This window comes from Camponotus vicinus, unplaced genomic scaffold (assembly GCF_025532165.1).
Source record: "Camponotus vicinus isolate PSW18456_S1 unplaced genomic scaffold, iyCamVici1.0 SCAF_12, whole genome shotgun sequence".
Taxonomy (NCBI): domain Eukaryota; kingdom Metazoa; phylum Arthropoda; class Insecta; order Hymenoptera; family Formicidae; genus Camponotus; species Camponotus vicinus.
The window spans coordinates 972,496-987,900 of record NW_028141948.1 but is presented as its reverse complement, the minus strand read 5'-3'; the positions used below and the strand labels follow the sequence as shown (position 1 = coordinate 987,900).

Genomic DNA, 15,405 nt, shown 5'->3' with positions numbered 1-15,405 from the left:
CAAACGAACATATCCATAGTGAATAACTTCAGATGCGAGGGCATTACACACATACATCGAACGTATGACGAATGTCCAAAGTCCAAAGTTGGAGCAGTTGGGAGATTTAACAGCCATCGTTAAGTCGCAGGTCGCGGGTTGATTTTCATCAGAACCTAGAAAATCTGACAAGAGAGCACAAAGGCGTAAATATGTCAGATCCAGAATTGGAAGCGATACGACAGCAACGGTTGATGCAGTTGCAGTCTCAATATAAGGTAATCGCTACGAGATTCCACAAGAGTTTGTAGCAGAAAAAAATTTTTGAATTATATACGTTCTGCTTGATAATTATTTAAGTACATCACTTGACACATAAAAGCTAAGTGTATGTAATGTATTGAAATTAAACATATTACTATGTGTATATTTTACAAAAGAATATATATCAAAAGAAAAAAAAATATATATATACACATTTATTCTTATTTTAGGATAATAATGTCGACAATAAACAAGCGATGGAAGAGAGAATGCAACGTATGGAAGAGATGAAACATACTATATTGACTCAAGTATTGGATCAGTCAGCTAGAGCGAGGTGTAAGTTATATCATATAACCCTTTTTTTTGGCATTACTTTTTGGCAACACTACAGGATTGACATCACAGATATTCGTGATATATAGGTATATTAGCTAATAATGTATGTATATATTTATCGATAGTAAACACACTTTGTCTTGGGAAACCAGAGAAAGGAAAAATGGTAGAAGAGATGCTTCTGAATATGGCACAAAATCGTCAACTACCTGGGAAGCTCGGAGAGCAACAATTAATCAATTTACTCGAGAGTTTAAATCAACAGACACAAAGGAAAACAACTGTCAAAGTTAGTAATCAATATAAATTATTTATGCATCTAATATTATATAAAAAATATTTATAATATATATTATAAAAATTATATTTATAATATATATTATAAAAATTATATTTATAATATATATTATAAAAAATATTTATGCATCTAATATTATAATCTAAAATAACAATACTAAAATTTTACTTTATTTTTTTAGTTTGATAGAAGAAGAGCAGCTTTGGATTCAGATGATGATATGGACTTGTAGCAAATGTACAAATTTTTTATCTGAAATATTACTTTAATCACAATTTAATATTTTTGCCCTTGATTTGAATGTGCAGTTGAAGGTAATCTTTTACAGTACATACTTTTACGCTTAGTTGTATACTTTACTTTTATGCTATAAAAATAAAAATTATCAATGCCAATTTGGCAGATTTTGGTATAGATATAAGGGAAGACTATTTAACATTATCTCCCACTTTCTATAGTGAAATATTTCATATATCCATATGTGTAGTAACATAACAAATATTTATTTTGTATTTTTTTTTTATTTGGTACATATAAATATACATTCAGCAATCGCCTAACACGCAAGAGATTATTTTTCTTTCTCAAATAGAAATTGCACAATCACACTTGCAGTCTACACAATACAACAACAATTTCGCACAACTTACACAATTTTAAATATATTACCATTATTTTGTCCTTATATATAAAAAAACAATATTTGATGTTTAATTCGATCTTTCACGTATGTGAATGATCGTGTCTAATATACAAATTTTTGATATATCTTACACTCTCTTTTTTTAAAGCTGTGTTAAAAGACAAATTTTTCCAAGTGTACTTAACTCGGTTGTATTGTCTCGTGGAATACACTTCATTTTTTTTATAACATAATCATAAAAGAAATTAATACATGTACACAAAGATGGATTTAAAAATAAAAATGGAATGTTAGCGATAAACATTAACATTATAAAAATTCTCATAGTCTTAAAACTTTGGCAAATTTTTTTTTAAGAACTTATTACATAATCAAAAATGTTTATATATGCTATATATGATAAAAAATTTGTATCTCGAAACTTGTATCTCTGTATAGTATATATCTATAATTAATTTTAGTCATTCTTCATATGACTTGTTCCAGCATTTTCTGAAAAGAATACAAAATGATTACATATGTTTATTATTTTTTTATAAAAATTAATACTCTTTTCGTGATAGAAAAATTGTACCATCTTCTTCATCATTTGCATCCAAGATATCTGGACAACAAATGCCATAACATATTAACGATAAGAATCCAACTGGTAATCCGACCAATACAGTCATCAAAATAGGATTGCCCTTCCACATTGAAGCCAGAGTGGTTTTCAATTCAAACCAGGTTCTATAACTACGCACTAGCCAATTGTTTCCACCATATCGCTGAAAATTCATCAATCATAATAAGTTTTTATTGTTATTCTTTTCATAAAGTATTAAGATTTAGCATAATTATTAAGAAAATATATAATAAAAGATGTGTACCGGAGCACTTTCATTGCGAATTTGTTCTAAAAACAATTCTATCACGTATGGAGTCAGTTTCTCTGTTTCATCCTCGGGAATGTGATGGTGATTAGTAGTTGTATTTATCACAATTAAGCTCGGTAAAGGTAATACCATCATCGCTATACTATTGACTAGATCGGGACTAGCTATCCAACCAAACTGAAAGTGACTGAATAAAACTATAATGTTAATTTATATCCAGTGCTTCTATAAGAATTATGCTTTATGCTATCAAGCAAACGTACTCGTGGTATTTCTCCCGTTTGCTCTTAATCACAGATTCGACCATGTCCCTGAATTCCAACATATCGGGCGCAACTTCTTCTAGTTGATTTTCTTCAACTACCGCTAAAACAAGATTCTTATTTGTTAAGAATAATTGATTTATGTTTCCTCTGGTCACCTTTGGAAACGTCGGAAAACGTTCCGCATTCACCCATTTGTAAAGCGTCTCGTTCATTTTCTCTATGTCACTTAAATTATGCCCTGCAAATCAAATTACATTCGTATTAATTAAAGATAATAATAATAATAAATACATTTTTTTCCTTCAATTAACTCTCACCAGTAAAGTTGTAATGCGAACTTTCCTTATACACGAATAATGCCGGGACATTTTCTACAGGTGCATGTTTATTTACAACGCTCGGATGAGATTGATAAAAGAATGCATGCGGTTGAAATATATTTGCAGTCTTGTGATAAAGTTCCTGTGTTTAGTCAATGCATTTAAATATATATGTAAATTTATTTAAATATATATGTAAATATATGTAAATTTATGGATTTTTCAAACTTAAAATTTTCGTAAAATTGTGAAAAGAGTTTACCCATAAGACTCCAGATCTACCGCCGACGTATAAGAAATAGAGATCGCGTTCTCTCTTTATAGTGTCAAAGCTCTGAGGTCTCGTCACCTCTTGCACGGGAGGACCGCTGAGTCTTAAAGCAAATTTGACTATTTCATCTCTAGTTCTGTCACCATGATATACATACTCTTGATCACCCTTTAAACTGCAAATTGAAGATATTATTGTATGAATATTTAGTAGCCAGAGAGAAAGGTGTACTTACAATAAAATGGTGGGAAATCCTTTAATTTTGAATGAACTCGCCACACTAGTAAATCTAGTACAATCCACACGTCCTACTCGTATTGACGTTGCATGCAAATGCTGAGCAACATGAGACCAAATCGGTTCCAATCTTTTGCAATGCGCACACCATGGTGCATACATCTACAAAATAGAAATAGGTATATGTTTTAAATACATAGAATGGCATATATTTCATATTTAAGAATCAAATATACCATGACCAGCCATTGTCCATCTTTGTGTATATCCAGAAATCTACAAGAAACAAAATATATTAAATGACTAGCATCCTCTATAATTCAAGGTAAACAGTACACAATATTGCCAGATTTCTTACCTGTCACTTAGCTCGATTACGCGCGAGCCTGCCGTGTGCATCAAAATTGCTGAAAAAGCTAAAATGTAATTAGATGATAACAAGCTTACGTAGGAATATTTCTCGTCGCTAGGATTATGCAAAAATCGAATAACGTAAATTAAATCAAATTATTTATGTAAATAAGGTTTCGTAGAAGTTTATATTTTTACTATATGTGAATATACACGATACAAAAGCTTTAAAAAATAAAGGTATACATCTGTCACTAAAATTATATAAATGAAATTGAGAATCACGTTTCAAGTGAAACATTTTATCAATTAATTTGAAGTAGATAAACAAAGATATTTTTTAATTAAGAAATTAGTAAAGATATCTCTTTGTGAAATAAAATCGAATTATCCAAATTAAATTAAATGACCAGATTTGGCTGGCAAATAGAATTTGCCAGATGCTCTTATAAATTCAGAGATGTATAATAAAATCAAAATGCAAACAAATACGTTACATTTTCCATGTGCATACAATTATAAAAATAAATTAATATTATATAAATTATTATTATTTATATAAATTATTATTAACATAAATTTCGTATCAATCAAAATTAGACGAGCATCAAGCGACATATCGATCGTATAAGATTACGTCGCGCGCGCAAAATTATCAATAAATCGCGTGGCGCATTTTATCTTGACGCAGAGAGGACAGGGGCAACATTTTTCGGAGTTCGTGGCCGACAGCCGCTTACCATAGAGAAGCGTAACGAGAGAGATTCGCGTGAGGGAAACCATTCCGATCGCGGATTCGAGATGTCGAGATATTAGGAAAGTCAGCCTCCTTCATCTGATCCCTCGGTAACACGAGCGTGTTGAACGACGTTGCATAATTTTCCTTTCCGATGCACGCGGACGGATTTGTTTGCGGCAAGCACTCCCCGTCCCTTCGACTCGTCACGCGAAACGATCGAACGCGTTCTGTCGCATCTTCTCGTATTACGTTGGTATGTATGCGCGACGCGTGTCGTGTCACCGGCCAGCTGTGTTTTAACTGCACTCCACTGCACTTTTTTTCCCTTTAAAACGGCGCTTGGAAGCGAGACGGAGGATATAAATTCGAGTCTTGGAAAAGGAGTGTAAAAAAAAGTGCACGATGGGTACAACTACGTGATATATATGTATATGAGACGGAACAAAGTACACAAAGTATAAATATGTAAGCTCTGGCTAAATATAATTAGGATTTGAAAGACAGTAATTATTATGCTACTAAAATAAACAAATGTATACAAGAGACAAATCAGTTCAAAGAGAAGTCATATTCTGATCACTTATTTTAAAACATAATTTGTAGAAAAAAAAATAGAAAATAAATATATATTTCTATTATATATAATTTTATTAATAAAAATCTCCTCCGATACATATATCATTGGTATAAAACATTCACATGATCAAAACAAAAAATATATGTAGAAGGAATATAGCGCGCTGTAACATATTCCTTCACGATAGAACGTAACTATTTTCACATTCTATAAGTATAACAAGTCGCATCTTTCTTTTTTTTCATTTTTTTATATGTACATTTTGTAATAAATTAGCGACAATTTCAAGTTAAGTGATGTAACTTTTTTTCCAAGTGTACTGCACCTCTTTTTCTGTAATGTACAAGAAAATCAATTAAACCGGTATCACTACGTTAACATTGTATAGCACACGTAGTTAGGACCCAATGGGGCGACTCCTCCCATCTTCCCTATCTCTTTCATCAATGAATTACATTTTAGGTCTATTGTTTCCTCGCATGTCGATCCATCGAGGCCCAATATAGATCAAGCGAGAATAAAATCGCTATAATCACAATGTCGCCAGACGCAACGCAAAAACGTATGGCACTCTTATCTAGAATTTTCTTTTGTTATACGTGTCATGAATATGTTATAATAAAAAGTAAATCGGCCCGCCTGAGAAAAGAGCCGCAATCGAGAAAAAGCGTTATTTGAGCGAAATTGACTGACGAGATCCGATTTAGCCGTCTTCCTCTTATAACCCGGGATTAACTGGCATCGGAATTTTGTCGCCACTTCTGTACCGCCTCTCGGCGCGCATCGGGCACCAACGACGATCGCATGCCGCCCAACACATTGCTGGTCGCCTCTGTGGCCAGGATAATCGGTTTTACGACCGTCGGCGGAATTTGTCGCAGTACACCGCCGACCGCACCGACCGTGCCCTTGTGCTCGTGTTCCTCACTCGCCACCCGAACCAACTGAGTCGCAGTCTCGCCTAGACCCTGAATAATCAAATATTATAGATATTATAAATCAGGATATTATAGAGATAGAAAAGAGGAAGTCAAAAATGCAAATAGCTAAAATAAAATAGATTTATTTAGAAAGATGCGTGAAGGAGAGAAAGAATATATGAAAATGAAGAATAAATACGTGAAAAAAAAATGAGAAGTGGAAAGTACTTTTTTTGTAAGAATAAAAGTTTATGATATAAGATAGAATAAAAATTTATCGATTAAAATATATAAGAGATATTATATATTATTATGTATTTGTAATGCATATGTAATTTCCGAATTGTCTCACCTCTTTTACCAATGTGTAAGCGTTAGCTACTCCCTCTCGAATGTCAAGTGGCTGACTGTATCTCTTTCGACGACCTTTTTGTCCCTTATTTTTGCACCTCACGCTGGGACCGGGACTAACTATATCATATGCGGTCTCAGCTGTGGTCTGTAACGCTTGCACGATTCTGCATGTCAATTCTAATGCAGCCATCGCGGTACACGTTGTAAAGCTATTCGCCCCGCGCTGTAAACCACGGACAATTCTCCCATCTCTCTGATACTGTTCGATTGGTAACCAAAATAGATCGCGTATGCCTTGAACTATAACAACAGTGCCATTAAATACAATCAATTATAAGTATGTGTGTATGTATATGTGTGTGTATATATATAAAATTATAAATACACAAATAGATTTATATATATATTATATATAAATCTATTTGTATTTATAATTATATATATCTATTTGTATTTATAAATTTGTCACACTATACAAATTACTTTATAAATGAGGAAACTTTTCATACTGCATTTAATTTCCACAAAGAATCAGAATTATAAATCATACATATATATATACTCACACAATTGTACCACAGAATGCATCGGGCCTACGCCGCCAAGTAAACTCGGAAGTTGATTCTTCTTGATGTCTTGCAACCATTCTGAAGCTAGATACGTGAGAAGCTTATCATATCCTAGTAATCCGTGCCTGTACGACAGTCTTTTCAGTCTTAATTCAGAGCAATTTAGTTCTGCTAAACCCATTAGCAAACCTGCCAACGGTCCATGAGTGAAATCCATACGTTTCCCATGGTAATCCAATCTGATAAGAACTTCCGGACCGAATACCACGCTTCTAAATAGCACATAATTTTTATGAATGAATTGTCCTGATGATAATAATTCTAATTCGATACATACCTAAAATATATCGGCTGACTATCGTCGTGGACTTGATGGACAGCCTTTGTTTTGGTTTTATTGTCCCTGAATGTCAGCTCGTCTTCCAAAAGTATCAACAGATTCTGATCAATGATATTATTCTGCGACATATTCATCATCGTGTCATTCTTCAATGCGTCATCATTCACGCTCATAATGGGCGGATGATGTGTAGGTGTTCCTTGATTCGATACCGGGGTGGATTGCGAGCTATTGGGTGTACTAGAGTTTTCTTGGCTTCGCTTCGATCCACCGCCTAGTTCGTTAAAAAATTGTATTAAGAACAGTAGGCTATCTTGGTCTATGTTCAGTCGCAGTGGCAGTAGACTAAGTTTCAAACAACATTCTTGGGCACTTAATCTGGGATCCGGCCTTACGTGAACTGCCTTCATTGTAAACATAATGGAGTGAGATTGCCTGGGTTTCGCTTCGCTGCTGTACTGATAAAGGAATTTGTTTATATGCGATGACGCCAGTCTATCCCTTACTTCGATCTCGTGCACCAATAGCACCTGTCTAGATGCTTCCCGGGTATTCTCAGGATAAACCTCGTGTTGGAAGCGAACCTTGCTCAATTGCAATTCCATCAGCACGTCGTGCCGTCGACCCGAGCCGCCTAGCGTATGCCAATCAATCAATGATTCGTTGCTTCTCGTTGTGCGCGGCGAATTCGGCACGCTGCCAAAGTGTATTTCGTTCGAACTAGATTTGTTGAAGCCTACTGCACCTATAGCGGATCTACTCCTATTAAATAAAAAGAGAGAGAGTTAGTGAAATTTATATTCGCAGAGTTCTATAGAAATTTCTTTTAATCTCTTAATCTTAATTTTGAATTTTCATACCTTCCATGCACGATATTATTGCGAACGTTGTCGTTGATGGTCACGTGTTTCGCGGAGCACTGTGGTTGGGAGCTATCAAAATCATTACCGCCGTACATGTGCCATATCAGAGTCATCTCGCAGAGAGTGTACTTCAGGACTGGTGCAGGATAATTTGGCGGAGTCTGTAACAGATCGGTTTTTCCGACCGGCACGGAAAAATGATTATCCACTATCCTCAATGGTTCTTGGCACAATGACCGAATTTCAGGTACTCCGTAGCGCGGTAATATTCCTGCACCGGCCTCTTCTCCTAAGATACAAAATTCGTCGTCATCGTCGTCGTCGTCGTTTACGCCGCACACGATTGTTTTACCACATTCTTGCGAAACCTTTGTTCGTGTTTCTATAGCATGCAAAGCGCACGACTCATCGGGGAAAAAGAATTCAACTCGATTCTCTGTCATCGGTGTCTTCCCGTTTTCAGTCCCGTTTTGAGTCGTTATCGTCGTTCCCTTCACAGTCTCTTCCAACGCGTCCTCCATCAGACTATAGACTCGCTCAACCTGACTTCTGCTTAGAGTGTTGATACTTTCGACACCCAAAAGATTCTCCTCGCCCGTCGTGGATGCCGGTGGCACAGTGTTGGGTATGTTCTCGGTGCTGCCGCGGCTAGTCGTGCTGTTGCTCGGTTGCTGCTGCTGTTGCTGCAAATCGCCATCATTGGCAACATACGTGAGCAATTGCATGAGAGCGCGACCAGAATCCGAGCACGTACGTATATGTAACACATTGTTGCTCGCCCGGAGATCGACGCGCGGCGCGCCACCATACATCCTCTCGTTCAGGCGCAGCGACAATTCAAACAGACCAAAATTCATCACGCACACGTAATCTCGCCTGATATCCACTGACTTTTCGTGCATTAATCTGTCCGATATAAAGAGCGCGACGTCTTCTGCGATGAAGCGCAATGTCGATGTGTTAGTCTGCGCTGTGATATTGCTCGATACGCTGAAATTGCCGAGAGTCACGATAGATCTCAACGGTAGATGAAGTGGCCTGTAGTCGATCGCGCAATCCCAAAGATGCAAATGCAGTTCGGTTAAAACACCCGGCGGTGTGTAACCCGCGACCGGATGATCCGCCACATCTAAACAGTCTAAGAACTCTGTGAACCACGTAGTGGCGGTGCTGCACATTCGATGTCTCAATGTGGCATTGCTGATACTTATCGCAACACGAAACGTCTTTATACGGTGCGTTTGATGAGCTGCTTGTATCCTCACCGCGATTGTCATCATGTCCTTGTCGTTGGAATTCGCTGCCATGCTACTGCCCGGGCCGCTGCGATATATTGTTCTCTCGCAATGTCGCGGTGTAACACTATTGATACACCTCAACGGTGGTGTTTGCGATGGGCTCGTCGTCAAACCGCAATGATCGAGCGATATGTTCTTCATCATGGCACAAGCGTAGCTCAGATTCACATTTCCCTTGTACGCCGTTACGGAGAATATTGTGGCATCCTCCAATCGAACAATGAGCTCTCCTTGTTGTCCGGGTATAACGTTACGCATGGAATCGCGTACGGGAGTGTACATTGATAGCAGACCCTGATTGATGCTTAAAGTCATTGCGAGTTTGCTTTGAGCTTTCTTCGACATTCGTGTCTGCTGATGATCCTTGCGATTTTTCTCGTTCGTCGCAGAATGGAAAATACCTTCCTCATCCGAGTCGGAATCGGAATTATATTGAATCCCGCTTTTGCACATGCTGAATCTACGAATAATTTTCAGAAATATTTCAAAACTTTCCCGAAATATTGAAATATTTACCTAGGATAAGCAGATTCCTGCAACAGAGTAGATGCCAAGTCGAGGCTGATATGACTTTCCATGTGAGTGGTATATTTGGGTCTAGGCGCTGACGGCTCCCATAGGAATAGATCGGTATTGAATCGATTATAGAGTTGTTCATAAATGCGTTTAGACGGTATTTGGACGGAAGCGCAAGGTAGATTGATCTCCAACTGCAATCTAGAGCCATGTATACCTTCTTCTATAAATTCCAACATCTCTTGTCGACTGCCAGGTATAATTAATTCCTCACCGTCGCTGTTAGAACATTAATAAAAAATAATTATAAATCTATAAACATATTAATTTATTGTAAACATTTTAAAACACTAACCCTTGCTCATTCTTTTCACCATGTTCGTGAGATCTCGAATGAAGCGTATCAGATTCGCGCATGATTCGTCTAGAAGTAAACGGGGAAGGCGCATGTTTCGGGGTTTTCTCCAAGGTATCGTCCAAAATCCTTTTATCGTTCTCGAGTTCTTCCTCGGAACTATCTTCTAATGGAGCACCAAGGCGTTCTGGATACACAATGATCACCACTCTCGCCCAACCAAGGCCGTCGCTGACCTGCTGACACGATGCAGCATCGTTCTTTTCGTCAGCCGTAGCTAAACCGATCTCAATCGGCGTGTCGCCTTCAGTTTCAATATATAACAACATTAACCGGCGACATTGCAACTCATGCCTGGCTAGATAGTGAGATCGGCTGTCCATAGTGGAATGAACTTGAGCGTCTGTCATTTGCATTATCATGTAATCGGGTCTCACGGATCTCTTCCACCATGGTGCACGACTCATATCGTGCAATGGCCTCAAGTCTGGGACGGGAAATCTGCATAACAAAAAAAATCAGGCTTGTTGCATTCATGAAATACTCATTACTTGATATTTTACATAGTACCTCAGCTTTATCATACATGACGATGAAGAAATTTTTATATCCACTCTGGAATCTGGCAGTGTTGCACTATCCACAGCTTGATCAAATAATGTCTGCTGATTCTGAAAGATATGTTGTGACTCTTGATATCGCAAATTGAAATATATAAGAGGATATTAGGGCTAATATATAAGAACGATTCCAAAAATATACATAAAATATGTACTTACAGCATCCCTAGTATTTATTACAGGATTGCAAGTACATATTGGCTGCGGATTAAGTATAGCGGATATTCTATCTACAATAGTAATGTCTACTTCGCCTCTGCAAGGTTCCATTTGAATACTGGAAGATAAAATTGCTTAAAATACTAACGTGATTTATTCGCAATATTACTGCAGCATATCATCGATTAATAAAAATAATTAGTTCTTTTATTAATTTTAGATAGTTATAAAACATTTAAAAAATATAAAGTAAAGTATTCAAATTGTTATTTAAACATTATTTAAAAATAAATGTGAGATGACTTACTCGATTTCTGTGCGTGGATGTGCAAATTTTGTCATATGAGCATGTCGGACAGCCTTTTGCGTATATTTAAATCGCATCTTAAAATCGATTTTATTGGAAAATCCAATATTAGTCGCGTTTTCCTTCGTAAACGCTAATAACTCGACAAACTCTGTTGATGCTCTGTACGAGTTGGGATTGTTGGAATCAACCAAACACTCTACAATTTCCAGACTAGCTAGAGTCAAGCTTCCCGATATCGCAGAGTACTGACTAGTAGTTTTTTCACTGCCTTCAACCACTAGCGGTGCAGCCAGTAATCTATAACCAATTGACTTTTTACTTTTCTTATTTTAAGTTTATACATAAATTAAAATTAATTTATCATTAATGTAAATGATTAATGTACCTGATATGACTTAATCGACAAGCATCTGTGAGAGATTTTGACGCTGTATCGAAATCTTTACTTCCAAAGCCGCCTACTGCAAATGTTCCCAATTGTCTGAAAAATTCCTTCGCGGCACTCTTCATTTGTTTTATGCTACTAGAAGTTAGACCGAGTTGTTCCACGCACGGCGTCAGTATATCTTCGTGCAACAAAACTAGAGCGACAGAAGACACCCTTATATGGAATTGAGTAGTTTCCGCGGAAGTGTCGTTGTCTATATTGTGTCTCTGTCTATTATGTCTCGTTGGCAGGTTCGTCGCAGAGCTTTTCGAACTGATGCTACTAGTCGATATGCTGCCCTCCATACTGAAACTATTACTGACAATCGAATCACACATCGATGTAGAACCCGGCAATTTCATCGGTAAAAATTCATCTTCGTTATCGGACTCGTCCACGGATCCTGTAGACCATCCTTGAGCATATCGTAAATCCTATAATATATATGCACAACATGTTATATTAAAAAACACTTATATTTATGCAAAAATACATTAATAAATCTCGTTACCGTAGTCTTGAAGTCTTGTATAGGATACGTCTGATGAATAAGTTCACGTTCTATGCGAGTGAAATCACTACTAGCCATAGGTTTCTCCGCATATCTTCTTGGAACGACATTACTCATGTCTTCTAGATTCGGCGATGCTAGGCCATGCGCTAATTCTAACAAAACGTGCAACTGCCTGGGACTCAAGAACAAGGTAAGTGATCCCAGAATAATTTCTAGTTCCACCTAAAGAATACAATCATTCCTTTATTTTACAGAAATATACGAAATCTAGACTGGAGATAAACACAGCATTATGAATAGCCTTGGAATCAAAGGAGATTAGAAATAATTTATAAAAATTCATTTACTTTTGGTCCCGATATTCCTTCCCCTTGTTTCATTTTTAATCTTATTTCTTGTCTACCCGCTAGCTTAGCAAACATAATGGGATTTAATTCATTCGAGTTGTTAACAGCATTTCCTTCTGGAGGAGTGTGCAGCATGCTCTGAGTAGGAGACATTTGTGCGGAGATAAACAAACTGTCCGAATTCTGTTGCCCAAAGAAAAGAAAAAAAGTTATATCCCGAGAAAATCTCTTTTGAAGTCGTACTTGTAATATCGACTTACTAGATCTTTGTTTATACTTACTTTAGAATCGGGAGTAGAGCACGTACTTGCCACTAGACTTCTAGAAAACGTTCTCGCGTGAGACGGAAACTCGTCAGTATGGAAAGTCACTCCTTCCATGTAGAATCGCTTGGTGGAGAATGCCGAAATGACGTAACCCTTTGCAGATTCATCGGGATCCAGAGACGTACTACTAGGATCTAATCCAGCTTCATCTGAATATTCAAGATTCTGTATCCACATTTCGACCGCCACTCCCGTGGAAGAATTCAAAGGTACGTGTTCCAAACGTATCACAGTATCGATGAATCTCACTTTAACCCTGGATAAAACTGAAATGCACGAAAAATAATTCAGTTTCAGATTAAAAAACATAATTGTACGCAAATTGTATTATAAATGCATAAAACATATTGCATTTATAGAAATAAAATGATATGTTACTTGAATCTATAGTCTGCGCAAACAGTTCTACTGCTTCTAAAGGCTGAGCATTTCCTGCATTGGTTGCCTCTTGCTGCAAACATTCCTGTGCTAGTTGCATACTGGACGTCATGGAGCTCCACATGGACTCAAACATCGACGTTCCGGTCTCAACTCTTTGTCGCGGTTGCACCGTAAATCTGAGACCTTTTACTTCCATATAACTCGCTTGGCTAAGTAACGCCGACCATGGTATACTAAGAGATATTTCCAATATAAAACCATCAACGAATTCCAATGGAACATGTTGTTGCTCTCCCATTTCGTTGAGGCCCTAGATAAAATACAAATATTCATTCTTTTATAAAAAGAAACCAAATATAGTTTTCATCAGTATTTTACAAGTATTAAATCAACAAAAGAAAAAAAATAAATTGTTTGCAAATCAATCAGCAGCCATTATGAAGTGTAAGAAATTGGCACGCTATAATTTGTTGATTAAGAAAACAGTTACTCAATTGTATTATCGAGTATAATAGTCTGTATAAATTATCATTTATTAGCACATAAAATATTATATAGCGTTAACAATGACTAGCACTACGATTCGATGCGTCTTATTAATTTACATATGAATGCAACCAATTGTATTTGTGCTAAATTGTTATTAATATAATTAATAATAAGATAAATATTAAAATGAGATTAATATATAATTTCTATTTATTATACAATGAAAAGAAATAAACAGTTTCATATAAAATGTAAGTGCTTCTGTAATTAGAATTAAAAGATATAATAAAATTATATTAACAAAATTTATTAATAATATAAATAAGTACTTTTGATAGGAAATTACACATTTAATAAATGTATTATTTCAATATTTCATTAGAAGTACATAATTTCTATAATATTTATTCATTACACATACATATATCACATTTGCACACATACACGCCTATAGTTTAATTAATTGTTTTATATAAAATCATTATTTAATATTTTAAAAAATCGTGATATCTAACATCAGAAATTGCATTTACTTATCAAAACATTGGACGTCGTATGGTTTCTTATTGGCTTTTAAATACTACGTCGGATCAGCTGTTTAATGACAACGTGCGAACACGAGATAATCGCGGCGCTGTAAAAGTGTTTAACACGCGTGCCATATTTACCGAATGCAATCTTATCTTTACAACTTGGCTAACGGAAGGAAGGAACTTTGCGCGATAGACAAAGGGCAACAAAGAGCGCCTGCTCTTAACCTACCTGCACATTGAGATAGACATTGTCGACCTGACCCTTGCCATTGTACAGATCGACGGTCAGCTGATCGAGCGACAGATCGTGAAGGAAATGACCGAGGTAACGTTGCAACAGGTATTTGCAGGCCCTCTTCTTGATGTCCGCCGACCAACCGAGCCAAGACATCTTGCACGTTGAAGTTTCGCGCGCGCCGAAAGTTAGGCGTCGTCTATTGCTCCGAGGAAAATTCCGCTCGTGTTTAGCGTCCGAAATAGAGGATCATCATCTCGTCGTCGTCGAGCCAGGCACGTTGTCGCCGGGCATCGTCTCCGTTCCTCTCGCCGCTAAACAACGAACGTATTCTAGCAACGTAACGGGCGATTCGCTCGACCGAGTCTCATCTCCTCGACACGCGCACCCTCGTCTGCGACGCCTGACATAATACCCTCGACCGAACAATGGCGATGCGATGCACTGCACACACGCGTGTGCGTCGTCGGTCGCGTGGTATCCCCACCTCGATCGGAGTCAAATTGATGGGGAGACACGAGAAGAAGTCTTTCTCTCGACAAGGCCTGGAATGAACGAGCGGCGAGCTCGGGTTCGCTCCTGGAGGCACCTGCCTTTCATTCGTATCCTTCTTCGCGACAATCTTCAGCCAGTCTATGAAAAGAAAGGAAAGGAATTAATATTTTCACGGTCTTCTATTTATAATTACCT

The 15,405-nt window shown here is 37.0% G+C and overlaps 3 protein-coding genes across 5 annotated transcripts; 1 reads left to right on the top strand and 2 right to left on the bottom strand.

The window, feature by feature from the left end:
• The first annotated feature begins 45 nt into the window (after positions 1-45).
• On the top strand, positions 46-3,430 carry Pdcd-5 (programmed cell death 5). Of its 2 annotated transcripts, XR_014435891.1 has the most exons (5): positions 46-257; positions 474-582; positions 708-871; positions 1,062-1,194; positions 2,087-3,430. XR_014435891.1 is itself a non-coding variant. In XM_083083833.1 (4 exons), exons 1-4 carry the CDS (start codon positions 192-194, stop codon positions 1,110-1,112), a joined length of 390 nt encoding a protein of 129 aa, XP_082939959.1. In that variant the 5' UTR covers positions 46-191; the 3' UTR covers positions 1,113-1,301. The 2 variants fall into 2 exon arrangements, 1 of the variants encoding a protein (XP_082939959.1); XM_083083833.1 differs by lacking the exon at positions 2,087-3,430 and having other exon boundaries at positions 1,062-1,301.
• Tmx3 (Thioredoxin-related transmembrane protein 3) lies at positions 1,382-4,957 on the bottom strand. 2 transcript variants are annotated; one of them, XM_083083831.1, is made up of 10 exons: positions 4,584-4,957; positions 3,851-3,908; positions 3,729-3,768; positions 3,491-3,654; positions 3,247-3,430; positions 2,982-3,126; positions 2,662-2,902; positions 2,393-2,585; positions 2,098-2,290; positions 1,382-2,015 (listed from the first exon to the last, which is right to left on the bottom strand). In XM_083083831.1, exons 1-10 carry the CDS (start codon positions 4,624-4,626, stop codon positions 1,981-1,983), a joined length of 1,296 nt encoding a protein of 431 aa, XP_082939957.1. In that variant the 5' UTR covers positions 4,627-4,957; the 3' UTR covers positions 1,382-1,980. The 2 variants fall into 2 exon arrangements, with proteins under 2 accessions (XP_082939957.1, XP_082939958.1); XM_083083832.1 differs by having other exon boundaries at positions 3,851-3,899; positions 4,584-4,955.
• A 254-nt stretch (positions 4,958-5,211) lies between these two features.
• On the bottom strand, positions 5,212-15,331 carry Atg2 (Autophagy-related 2). Its single transcript, XM_083083825.1, has 16 exons — positions 14,710-15,331; positions 13,456-13,768; positions 13,033-13,343; positions 12,752-12,934; positions 12,402-12,626; positions 11,849-12,324; positions 11,461-11,760; positions 11,154-11,271; positions 10,945-11,045; positions 10,375-10,875; positions 10,020-10,298; positions 8,203-9,963; positions 7,340-8,104; positions 7,000-7,274; positions 6,432-6,733; positions 5,212-6,127 (listed from the first exon to the last, which is right to left on the bottom strand). Exons 1-16 carry the CDS (start codon positions 14,869-14,871, stop codon positions 5,891-5,893), a joined length of 6,309 nt encoding a protein of 2,102 aa, XP_082939951.1. The 5' UTR covers positions 14,872-15,331; the 3' UTR covers positions 5,212-5,890.
• Between the last annotated feature and the right edge of the window lie 74 nt (positions 15,332-15,405).